General features: G+C 51.2%; 1 protein-coding gene across 1 annotated transcript in view; it reads right to left on the minus strand.

The window, feature by feature from the left end:
- LOC122373933 overlaps positions 1-12,190 on the minus strand; it is a 33,057-nt gene extending 20,867 nt beyond the window's left edge. The window contains exons 1-12 of the mRNA XM_043352388.1: positions 12,076-12,190; positions 10,036-10,089; positions 9,310-9,434; positions 8,928-8,993; positions 8,536-8,637; positions 6,868-6,957; positions 6,389-6,631; positions 6,006-6,110; positions 5,576-5,680; positions 5,028-5,216; positions 1,254-2,303; positions 796-972 (exon numbers count right to left, since the gene is read on the minus strand). Coding sequence (XP_043208323.1) covers positions 796-972; positions 1,254-2,303; positions 5,028-5,216; positions 5,576-5,680; positions 6,006-6,110; positions 6,389-6,631; positions 6,868-6,957; positions 8,536-8,637; positions 8,928-8,993; positions 9,310-9,434; positions 10,036-10,089; positions 12,076-12,170 — 2,401 coding nt within the window. The 5' untranslated portion in view covers positions 12,171-12,190. The remainder of the gene's footprint in view (positions 1-795; positions 973-1,253; positions 2,304-5,027; positions 5,217-5,575; positions 5,681-6,005; positions 6,111-6,388; positions 6,632-6,867; positions 6,958-8,535; positions 8,638-8,927; positions 8,994-9,309; positions 9,435-10,035; positions 10,090-12,075) is intronic.
- Between the last annotated feature and the right edge of the window lie 225 nt (positions 12,191-12,415).

Consider the following 12,415-nt stretch of genomic DNA (forward strand, 5'->3'; position numbering starts at 1 on the left):
GTGAATCACCATATCGGTTTTGAAGCGAAAATTTATTGCTCTTTTCGTACTTTGTAATATTCTGCAGGTATGATTGGAAAACAATGGGAACGTTTTTGGGTTATATTACTTTAAGTCGGCACTACTTAATTACTTTACTTTAAGTTACTTAAGCCGACTTAAAGTAATATAACCCAAAAACGTTCCCATTGTTTTCCAATCATAATTCAATTTGTCCCTCAATATCAGTTCTGCAGGTATGTGTTACGCGATCAATTATTTTTTTTAAGTTTCTGATGACGGTGTTTAATGAACAACCTAAAAATGTATCTGTAATTGAGTAGCCGTAAATGAAACATCCGTATTCCGTGATGACATTTAATGTATTATATTTAGGCTATAAGCATTGATGATTTTTCAGCAGGGCTTTACAGGCTATATGTAGGTAACCGTGTTCAGTGATCATGAGGAAGGAGGTGGCAACGTAACCCTTATTTTTATCAGTTTTCTTCGTTCCACCATTACTCCTAAACGCGTGAAAATGAGCTCTTTTGCAGATAAATTTAGCTTTTGTTTCCGGCTTTGGACACAGTTTCGTTCTACAAGGTAAAATATCACATTTTCTGGCATTTGGCATGTGTTAATTAAACAGATAGAAATGTTAGACGTGTAATCCTGTTTAAACGTACGTACAAACACCGCACACTTGTTAAAATGGTTAAAGATCGACTATTAATGTCTCATGAATCCATGTGTTTTTATACAACAGAATTAAAAGAAAGAATTAGCAATGCTACTTTCTCTAACTCCACTTACCAATGAACTCTCCCTCCATGACGAGGTTGTCTGGTCGGCGCACCACGGGGGCTCGCTCCCCCTTGGGCGCCTGGTCCTGAGGTCGGTCCGGGAAATCACCCTCCGGTCGGAGGTTGTCCGGACGACGTACGACAGGAGCACGCTCGCCCTTCGTTGGAGTGCGGTGTTCACGAGTGTCTGCAACAGACACAGGAAGCACTTGTTGAAAGAAGTGCTTTACTTACATGGATTAGGAAGCCCTTCATACATGTGTGATTGAGTCGTGCTAATTCAAGCATGATATCTTGCGACCTACGATATTCTGAAACAGTCTCCCAAAATTTCATTCATTTACAAAATACGCTCAAAGTTAAATGGCATTTGATGACTTGACATACAACTCTTGCTGAGCAGACTGCGTATGCACTGCAGTCAACGAGTATATACCTTAGCAGAACAACTTTAAAATAAACACTTACCAACGAAATCTCCTTCCATCGTGAGATGGTCTGGATGTTTGACGACGGGCGCCCGCTCTCCACGAGGCACTTCTCCCCGCGGTCTGTCGGTAAAGTCACCCTCCGGACGGAGGTTGTCGTCGTGACGAATCGGACGGACTTTCTCTCCTCTCGGCGCCTCACCTCGTGGCCGATCTTCAAAGGTACCCTCCATGTGAAGGTTGTCCTCTCTGCGGATGATTTCAGCCCGCTCGCCACGGGTCACAGCGGTGAACTCTCGGGTGTCTTCAAACCGTCCCTCAGTTCTCAGGTTGTCCTCACGACGAACGATGTCGGCTCGTTCGCCTCGGGTGACTGTGGTTCGTTCCCTCGTGTCGACAAACTCTCCCTCCATGGTTAGATTATCAGCCCTTCTGACAACAGGAGCGCGTTCTGCACGAGGTACTTCCTCCGTCGGTCGTCCAGTAAAGTCTCCCTCCGGCTTGAGGTTGTCCCGATATTTGTACGGAGATGCCTTCTCGCCACGAGGCGCCTCTTCCCGAGGACGGTCTTCGAATGCTCCTTCTGGCCTCAAGTTGTCCGGTCTTTTGACAACTGGAGCACGTTCTCCCCTTGGGGCTTCCTCAGTTGGCTTGCCGATGAACTCTCCCTCTGGCTTCAGGTTGTCTCTGTATTTGTATGGCGTGACTTTTTCGCCCTTGGGAGCCTCACCGCGCGGACGATCTTCAAAATCGCCTTCCGGTCGAAGGTTGTCGGGTCGCTTGACAACAGGAGCCCTCTCTCCCCTTGGTGCCTCCTCCGGACGACGGTCGGTGAAGTCTCCCTCGGGCCTTAGGTTATCTCTGTACTTGTACGGAGTAGCCCTGTCGCCCTTCGGAGCCTCTTCACGTGGACGACCTTCGAAGTCGCCCTCGGGCCGGAGGTTGTCGGGCCGTTTCACCACTGGCGCTCGCTCTCCTCTATGAATCTCCTCTGGACGACGGTCAGCAAAGTCGCCTTCGGGCTTCAGGTTATCTCTGTACTTGTAGGGAGTCGCTCTCTCTCCCTTGGGTGCCTCCTCGCGAGGTCGATCTGTGAAGTCTCCCTCGGGCCGAAGATTGTCAGGTCGCCTTACAACCGGCGCTCTTTCTCCTTTAGGAGCGTCCTCTGGGCGTCGATCAGTGAAGTCTCCTTCCGGTCTCAAGTTGTCTCTGTATTTGTATGGAGTGGCCCTTTCTCCCCTCGGAGCTTCTTCGCTTGGGCGACCAACGAAGTCTCCTTCTGGTCGTAGATTATCTGGCCTTTTTACGACCGGGGCCCTCTCGCCTCTGTGAACCTCTTCGGGGTGACGATCAGTGAACTCTCCTTCTGGCTTCAAATTGTCTCTGTATTTGAACGGTGTCGCCCTTTCACCTCTAGGTGTCTCCTCATTAGGGCGACCTTCAAATGGTCCCTCCATTCGTAAGTGATCTGGATGTTTTACGACAGGTGCGCGTTCACCACGAGGAGCTTCTTCTGTACGTTTTCCCACAAAGTCTCCCTCAGGCTTGAGGTTATCTCTATACTTGTATGGGGTGGCCTTTTCACCCTTCGGCGCCTCTCCTCTCGGCCGATCTGTAAAATCACCCTCGGGTCGCAGGTTGTCTGGTCTTTTGACAACAGGAGCTCGCTCTCCACGAGGGGCCTCTTCTAATGGCTTCCCGCTGAATTCACCCTCCGGACGCAGGTTGTCGCCGTGACGTATAGGACGCACCTTTTCGCCTCTGGGAGCTTCTCCACGAGGGCGCTCTTCGAAAGTACCTTCCATTCGAAGATTGTCCTCTCTACGCACGATATCTGCACGTTCTCCTCTTGTGACAGTTGTTAGTTCCCTGGTGTCCTCAAAGCGCCCCTCTGTTCTGAGATTGTCTTCTCTTCGTATTATATCGGCTCTTTCACCACGCGTCACCATAGTCTTTTCTCTAGTGTCCACGAAGTCGCCTTGCATCCTCAAATTATCTTCTCTACGGACAATATCAGCACGCTCACCTCGTGTAACAGTAGTGTACTCTCGCGTGTCCTCAAACCGTCCCTCTGTTTTAAGATTATCCTCCCGACGAATAATATCAGCTCTCTCGCCGTGAGTCACAGTGGTTCGTTCCCTGGTGTCAACAAACTCTCCTCCCGTTCGAAGGTTGTCCTCCCTACGCACAATCTCAGCCCTTTCTCCGCGAGTGACAGTCGTAAATTCCCTTGTGTCCTCGAAACGACCTTCCATCTTCAGATGATCGTCGCGGCGTACAACATCAGCACGCTCACCATGCAGCACGACGGTTTTGTCACGCTCGTCAATGAACTGTCCGACCATTTTCAGATGGTCAGGGTGCCTCACCACGGGTGCACGCTCACCGATCGGAGCTTCCTCGTGCGGCTTCTTAGCGAACTCTCCCTCTGGACGTAAGTGATCCGGATGCTTGACGATCGGTGCTCGCTGTCCTCTACCAGGCGTGTGGCGGTCCCTGCCGTCGGTGAACTCTCCCTCCATTTTTAGGTGGTCTGGATGTTCTACGACAGGAGCTCGCACCCCCTTCGGCACGACTTGATCTGGTGGCTGGTAGAACTCTCCTTCCAGCTTCAGATGATCAGGGTGCTTTACAATCGGGGCACGCTGTCCTCTGCCGGGAACGTGCTTTTCTCTTCCATCGATAAAGTCACCTTCCAGCTTTAGGTGGTCTGGGTGTTCGACTACAGGTGCATGCACTCCTCTGGGAACTTGCTGATCTGGACGATCGTAGAACTCTCCCTCCATCTTCAGATGGTCGGGGTGTTTCACAATCGGTGCTCGCTGTCCTCTTCCGGGTGTGTATTCTTCTCTGTCAGCAAAATCACCTTCCGGGCGCAGATTGTCCGGATGAGCCACCCGCGGAGCACGCTCACCTCGAGGTGCTCCCTCCCTCGGTCGGTCAGCAAAGTCACCCTCTAGTCTGATGTTATCGGGATGCTTCACAATTGGAGCTCTTTCGCCCTTGGGGGCTCCTTCTCTTGGCCTGTCAGTGAATTCACCTTCAGGACGCAGATTGTCCGGATGAGGGACACGAGGTGCTCGCTCACCTCGAGGTGCTCCCTCCCTCGGTCGGTCAGAGAAATCGCCCTCTAGCCTTATGTTATCGGGATGCTTCACAATAGGAGCACGTTCGCCTTTGGGGGCTCCTTCTCTTGGCCTGTCAGTGAATTCACCTTCGGGACGAAGATTGTCCGGATGGGGGACACGAGGTGCACGCTCACCTCGAGGTGCTCCCTCCCTCGGTCGGTCAGAGAAATCGCCCTCTAGTCTTATGTTATCGGGGTGTTTCACAATAGGAGCTCGTTCACCTTTGGGCGCCCCTTCTCTTGGCCTGCCTGTGAAGTCACCTTCCGGCCGGAGATTGTCTGGATGAGCTACCCGGGGAGCACGCTCTCCGCGTGGTGCCCCTTCTCTTTCTCTGTCTGGGAAGTCACCTTCGAGCTTAATGCTGTCCGGGTATCGGACTATTGGAGCCCTTTCCCCTCTCGGCGCTTCATCACGAGGTCTTCCTTCAAACGTGCCATCCATCCGTAAGTTGTCCTCTCGACGGACGATGTCAGCCCGCTCACCACGGACGACTGTGGTTCTTTCACGTGTATCTTCGAAAGTCCCGTCCATTCGTAAGTTGTCCTCACGACGGACAACTTGTGCTCTCTCCCCACGCACCACAGTGGTTCTCTCTCGAGTGTCTTCAAACTTTCCGTCCATGCGTAGGTTGTCTTCCCGCCTAACTATCTCTGCTCTCTCCCCACGCATAACGGTAGTTCGCTCACGCGTGTCCTCGAACTTCCCGTCCATGCGGAGATTGTCCTCACGGCGCACCACTTCGGCTCGCTCCCCTCGAAGCACGGTGGTTCTGTCGCGTGTGTCCTCAAACTGTCCCTCCATGCGTAGGTTGTCCTCACGTCGGATGATGTCAGCTCGCTCCCCGCGATGAACCACGTCGCTGCGATCCCGAGTGTCTGCAAAGGAAATGATGACCTTGTTAATATCATCGTTTAACAAAAATTATCGTTTAGAAACAAGAATTTATCTCAAGAATGACGTTCGGAAAGAGAATTAGCATCTTAAGAAAAACTTTGATTTGAATAATACAAATTATCGGAAACAAGAACACTTCTTTGTCTAAAACTTCACCGTTAACCGGGTTTATAAATGACTCATGCTGAGCAATTATTGCTTCTTGTAGAAATACCTATCAAAATTAAAAGTCTTCCTAGTTTTATTGTCATTGTTCTTTGCCAGCAAGTTTGTTGATACATTGGTATATGTTTAACAATCAGTAAGTTTAGAGTTAACCCTCTTCCTCGTGAGAACTCACCGATGAATTCGCCGCCAGTGGTCTGGATTTCGTCCGGAAACGTAACGATGGGCTGTCGCTCGCCGCCGTGCGGAGCGCCGAAGTCGTCATGGTGAGAAGAGGTGGCTGCAAACATCAACATCACAGTTACTAACTATCAGACATGGTGATTAAGATTAGAACTAGGTATGAGACTGGGGGAGGGATGATCAAACAACACGGGACAAATGAGGGTTAACAACTTACAGCGCGCCAATGTATCATATTTGGTTAACATTTACTGGGGAAAAGAGGCAACTTTTACGTTTGCAACGATTTCCCATAACATAACCTCTTTTAAATTCATTAATTTTTTTCACAGCCATAGCTGTTCCGAGAGTTTACAACAGCCGACGCGCCCCGTCGGACCGTGCCGGCGGAGGTGTGACCACTGCACTGGTCGGTCACGTACAGAAGCTCTGCTCGCTGTGCGCTGTGTGAAGCTGGTCGTTGTGGCGCACCGCCACCGAACGGTGACCGTGGACGGCGCAGTAGGAGGCGTGTGTCACCGACTGACCTGGAGTCGGGCGGGCTGGTATCAGTGCTGTGCCGGGGGCAGACCCGGACCCAGCGAGGCAACACAGCAAGCGGCGCTACAACACACCAAGCTACAGGCAGGCAGCGCGGTGGCGACCTCTGTGCTATTCAGAGGCTCCGTCGAACACCAAACCAAAGCCAAGCCAACTGAAAACAAAGTGCTAGCAAACTCACGCAACTATGTGCATTACGCCGTTACCACTCTCTCTATGAACAGAACTAAACCCTTCGCATCATCCCAAGCACTACACTGGGCACCTCCATGCGGGCAGGTCGGGGATGCGGTGCAGCGACCTCGGGCTGGCTCTGCGGACAGGGACGTACCGGCGAACTCTCCCGTCTGTCTCAGGTGGTCCGGATGGCGCACCACGGGAGCACGCTCGCCACGGCCGGGCGCCTGCCGCTCGCGCGCGTCCACAAAGTCGCCCTCGAGCCGGAGGTTGTCGGCGCGGCGCACCACCTCGGCCCGCTCACCCACCGTGGCCATCTCCTGGCGGTAGCCTGCCGTCCGAAGCGCGGTCAGATATTAGCCTCGCTCTATTGTGGCTAAAAAAAGCTCCAGCTGCTACTGGTCACATGGTATTTGCCCAGAATTACGCCACCACCGCAATAATAATTACCACCTTATAAATAAAGCGCTATGACACAAAAGCGACCTCCCACCTTCATCAGTGAAAGCAGCGATGTTCATTAACCTCATGTCACCATGGCGACCGGCTGTTGTTGGGTTAGCTTACCCTGGAAGTCGCCCTCGGTGCGGAGGTTATCCTGCCTGCGGACGATCTCGGCCCTCTCCCCACGAACCACCTCAGTCCTCTCGCGGGTATCTGTAAACGGAGGAAGTCAGCAGATGCACTATTAACTTATGGCTGAGAGCATTTGCAAACAACTAATTCGCCCACTGAACAAACGACAGAACTATTGATATAAGTAGCATCATGCATTACAGGGAAAATCAGAGAACATCGACAAACATGCTTTCCATTGTGGCTTCAAGCGTTACAATTTACGGCAAGATTCGTTATTAAAATCGTTCACCTTGTTTGGACATATTTCAGCATTGCAGCGGCGCATGAGGAAAAACCATCTCCCACGGGTGCTAATCTAAATCACTCGCCATGCATACCAGTGGCGTTTTCCCACATCGGGTGGGGTAATGGCCCGTGCAAGGCAAGGAAGCATGCAAAGCTCTCTGTCAACAGCGCCGACATGCTTCAGCGAGCGACCCTTTGATGATGGTTGAGAGGAGGGGGGGGGGGGTTCGCTGGGGCAGTGGGTCCCCTTACCGGAGAGGGTCCTCTGACGGTCCCCCACGGCACTGAGGCGCTCCACCTCTCCGGCCAGGCTGAGCGAGTCGGGGTTCCGGCGGATGTCAGGCCGGATGATGCGCAGCTGGTCGGAGCTCTGGGGCGACCCCAGCTCGTCGAGCTGACGCAGCTGCGGCCGCTGTCCGGCTGCCGGCTGGAAGGCGCTGTGGGTGGCGCTGCGGCCGGCCAGCTCGCCCTCCGGCCTCAGGTGGTCGGACGGGTGCGCGCGGGTCGGCGTGATCGCCTGACGCGGCGGGAAGTCAGCCTGCGAGCTGGACAGCAGCTGCATGCCCCCCTCGGGCCTCAGGTGCGAGTCGGGCGCGTGGTGTCGCTCCGGCAGCGGCGCCCGCCGCGCGCCGTCGCCCTCCGCCAGCTCCGATTGCAGAGGTTCAGGGTGTAGGGGCAGCGCGGCCTCGTACAGCGCTTTGGCGTGTCCACCCGGTGAGTGCCGCAGTTTGGCCGCCCAGCCGCCTGTCCCAGTCGCCAGTCCTTCGCCCCGCGGGGCTGCCACTCCGGGTCCCAGGCTATCCTCCAGGCCAGATTTGTGGGGTCCGCTGGATGCCGAGTTGTATCGAGTTGGGATGTATACGGACTGACTTTCGACGCCCGAGCCCTGGCCGTAAAATCGCTTCTCGATCGTGTCGTAGTCTGACGGGACAGAGCGACGCGCAGGCGAGTTAGTGGGAGGCGTGTGGCTAGGTCAGCAGCGGCTGGGAGAAAGAGGTTAGTTAGATAACGGACGATGGCCGCCGCGCTTCGAGTGCAGGTTCAACGTATGGTACACAGTGCGCGTGCAGTACCGCAGGGTTCTAGGGCTGTGGTGCCGTCACCAGGGTAAATCCGGGTTATTATGGTTACAACAGCATAGCTAGTCTAGACTTCACTACTGCCATACAACATAGGGTCACCGGCACCAATCAGCATCAGCTGGGTTAGTTTATGGTACAATGGCAGCACGGTAGTCTGGTTATTGGTTAGTGTACCTTAACCTTCTATTTACCCACCAGGCCACCACTCAACTAGGGCTCCGTGACCAAGGTACTCGAGTCCAACGGCCGAGCGGTGTAGAGCTCGGCTCTGAGGCGGTCTCCAACTCACCCTGGAATTGCCCCTCGAGCCGGAGGTTGTCCTCGTGACGGACTATCTCAGCGCGCTCCCCGGCGGTGACCGACTGGTACTGGGAGCGGGACGTCGACTCGCCTGATGACACAAACGCCACTCGTTACACACATCACCTCTGACGCCGTTTTCAGGCGGCGGGATATAATTCTAATGTTGAAACGTGTGAGCAAAATTTGTAAGATGTATGTACACTTTGTAAGATGTATGAAAATAATATCTATTTTCATTTCGCTAAGGAATACATATACTACGATAATAAAACATATTGTTACAAAATAAAACACAGCCTGCTGAGACTGCGTAAAAACATTGCATGCGCGTAAAGACGATTATGAAAGGGGAAGTGCAAAACGAAACAGTTTACTTACTCATTTCCATCTTTTCTTGAGACATGAACTCCGATGATGACATCTGGGACTGCTCATAGGATGAAACTGGAGAACAAAAAGAAAACATAGAAAAACATTAATTGGGCCTATAAGATTTAGTAACAAAAATGAAAATAACAAGGAATGGGAAGGAGAAACTATATACACACGCATCTGAGTGAAAAAAAAAATCGTTACGTGTAGTAGCACTGTCAACGATGGTAGATTACCTTTCCAACCTCGTCACATGAAAGGCAAACAACATTTCGGCCAGTGCCAACATTCACCATGGGTGGATGTTGAGCCGGCGATTGTTTGAGGAAGGGTGCAGTCGTCAGTTGGTTGAATCGCGGTTGGTGGATGCCGAGCCTATATCACTCACCATTGGTGGCTGCCGATCCGGCCGGCAGGAGCTGCTGCGTTGGATGATGGCCCTGGTACGCCTCCTTGGTCAGGGAACGGCCCAGGAAGTCACCTTCCACACGCAGGTGGTCCTCGGCGGCAGTCCTGCGTTGGAAGAACAGACGTTAGCAGTCGACCCATACAGTAATTCAGCTCGTAGACACTAACATACAAGTACTTTTTGTGAGAGTTTCCACTGCTAAATTAGCCGAATGTGAGAGTTCACACTAGTCTTCTCACTCTTTGCATTCGAGCACACACCGAGCACAACCTCGCAGCACGACGTACTGAAGCTTTGTGGCCAAGCTCCTTTATTAGCCAACCACACAGGAGGATCCTGAGCGAAAATATGCGACACCAAGGCCGTAACTGGGGACGCGCGCCCCATCGATCCCTGCCAAATGACAACAGAAACACCACGGCGTGGTGGTCCTGGCGGCCTCCGACATCAGATATTAATGTTGATGAGCCGCCATAGCGATACGTTAACCCCTAACGATGCTGCTACCATTACCGCAAATGTCTAAAATATATCGTGCGCAGCTACATTGTAGCTCAATTAAGATGGGTTAAAGTGATAGCCATAAGTAATAATTAAATTTATTATCGTCTTCATATTCGTCGTTTTTGCTATTATATCTAATTGAACACATAGGTACCATGCCACTGCGCCAGGGACGCTTTGGATGGAGTTTCTGTTAGTTACCTGATCAGGTGCTCCCGGGAGACATGTTCACCAGCTTTGGCAGTGTACGCCTCTCTGCAGACACACGCACGCAGACATATGAACAGAAGTGCTTAGCGGTGAGACATACCGTTAGTGCGAGCATACGGACAAATTCCTGAACGGAGTTAAAATCCAGAAAATGTAACCGGCATTATAACAGTGTTATAATTGGAGATGTTATAGGATTAGCTCTTAACCGATGTTATGCAATCCAAGGAATTTTTTTGGCTGTTACGATTCATTAGTTGTCCTTAAAGGTAGTGTGCCACCTTTGAAAGATTTCCCATTTTATTTTTCCTAGGATAAGAAGCTTCTGTTTTTACCTAATATCGCAAAAAAAAATCAAAAATGGGCCTGGAATAGTGCCTTTTTCGCCTAAAAGTTTATCGGTTTTTCGATATGTATAACAACTGTAGTGGGCTGAGCTGCAAACAGGCGTCGGCAACAATCGCGAATGCGGCGCACATGTGACAATAAGCAAAGGTCATTATAGAGTTACGACGTACGGGAATGAGTTATCAGCTGTCTAATCGTAGACAACACAATGTCGAGCCTTAAACTGTAAGCCTGTATTGGTATTGTTTCTTTTATTTGGCTGTCGAACATTATTTATGGTTTGAAATATGATTTTATGTAAAATAATTGATATGAAAAAGCCGTCTCTTAAGTTATGACCCCATTTCACCACACGCAAGTGGCAGAAATGACAATGATCAGCTGACGCATTTTTCTTGGCCGAAGTCAGAGCGCGCGGCCCGACGCACCACCACCGCACCACAAAGTATGAGCAGAAGCCGCGCCCAAAGCCAGGGCCCCGGTAACCAAGGCCATCTATAGAAGGTACAGTCACTCCCCCGCCGACCAATCAGAGACAGATCCTGAGTGACGTCACCCCTGATGCTCGAAAGGGGTACTCCATTCCTTTACAACGTAAAAATGACTTACTTCATTTGAAGATTGTTGGTGACACTCTACTTATTTCGCTCAACCATTGATGTCATTGGAAAGTCAAACTAATTTTCTAGCAATAAAAAAGAGCAGCAATATGCTAAGAAATGGCCGGTTTTGAAGATATGGACGATTTGAAAACCCTCTGCAGTTGCAGGAAAGCAACGTAAAAACGCATCGAGCTTATATTTTTACTATGAATAAATCATTTTTCAGCAAGTTTTTAGATATGGTATCAATTTATACAACAACTTTATTACAATATTTTTATTACTTGGAACTTTATTTCAAAATAATATTTTCAAAAATGGCAACTGTTGGCAAGTAGCCATTCAAGTAGCTTTGAAGCGATTGTGGCGCGCCGCGCCATTATTGTCCTGAGGCCCCCATATGATGTCATCAAAAGTGGAGTGACATGGGCCTGCCGGTAACGTGAGGTAGCCGAGTCGGGGCAGCGTGCGCTGACCCAAGCCGGGGCCGCAGCTTTGGGCGCGGTCTACCGCATCCCCCGGGCTATCACATGACACCGGGAGGACGCGCGGCCCCGGCTTGGGTCAGCGCACGCTGCCCCGACTCGGCTACCTCACGTTACCGGGGCCCTGGCTTTGGGCGCGGTCTACCGCACCACCTAACAGGCGTGTTCGAAACCGCAGGAGATGATGATGAACGGGTTTATCGAAACTTGATTGGATGAGCATATCGGTAATAGCGATTTCAGTGTGTGCATTTATTGTTCATAGTGGTGTGAAATGTGGTTGGGGTACGACCGACAACCCGTCGGGGCGAATTTCGCACTGGGGTACTCAAAATTTGAAGAATTTAAGACGTTTCCATGAGTTTTGAAGGTATGGATAAGTTCTAAAAATCCGGTTCTCCTTATCTGGGCCATTAACTCCATACGGTCCAGGAAAGCTGGCACACTACCTTTAAAGAGCCAGTAAGTATTGTCAGATAACCATTATTCCAGAACACCGGGTTATAGTAATGTATCGTTAATTGTTCTTTCGCTCTCTCCTGTCATGTGTGACGCTCCAGGCGGAGTGCTGGCGACCAGCCGATATCTGTCCTCACCTGGTGGTGGTGGTGAACTGAGAGGAGGCCTCCTGCATGGAGCTCGAGCTGCTCGTCTCCAGACACTCCTGCACGTGCGACGTGTGCGTGTTCATCGCCGTGTGCGGACACCGGTGCTTGCTGTGAATAAAAAAATTATCAATAATGATCACGAAAGCAACTAACTATGTTTATTGGCGTAGTGCGCCAAACTACAATATCGTCCCCGAGCGCCAAACGTTTTTCATTATGCTGGGTTTATTGTGTTGTAGCCTGTTTGTCTACTGCATACCCCTTTCGGTGATGTAACGTGCTATCCCGTCCCGTCATGTTTCGAAATGGACCAGTGTGAGCATTGCCC

The sequence above is a fragment of the Amphibalanus amphitrite genome, unplaced genomic scaffold (assembly GCF_019059575.1).
Source record: "Amphibalanus amphitrite isolate SeventyFive unplaced genomic scaffold, NRLGWU_Aamphi_draft 001573F_arrow, whole genome shotgun sequence".
NCBI classification, from domain to species: Eukaryota; Metazoa; Arthropoda; class Thecostraca; order Balanomorpha; family Balanidae; genus Amphibalanus; species Amphibalanus amphitrite.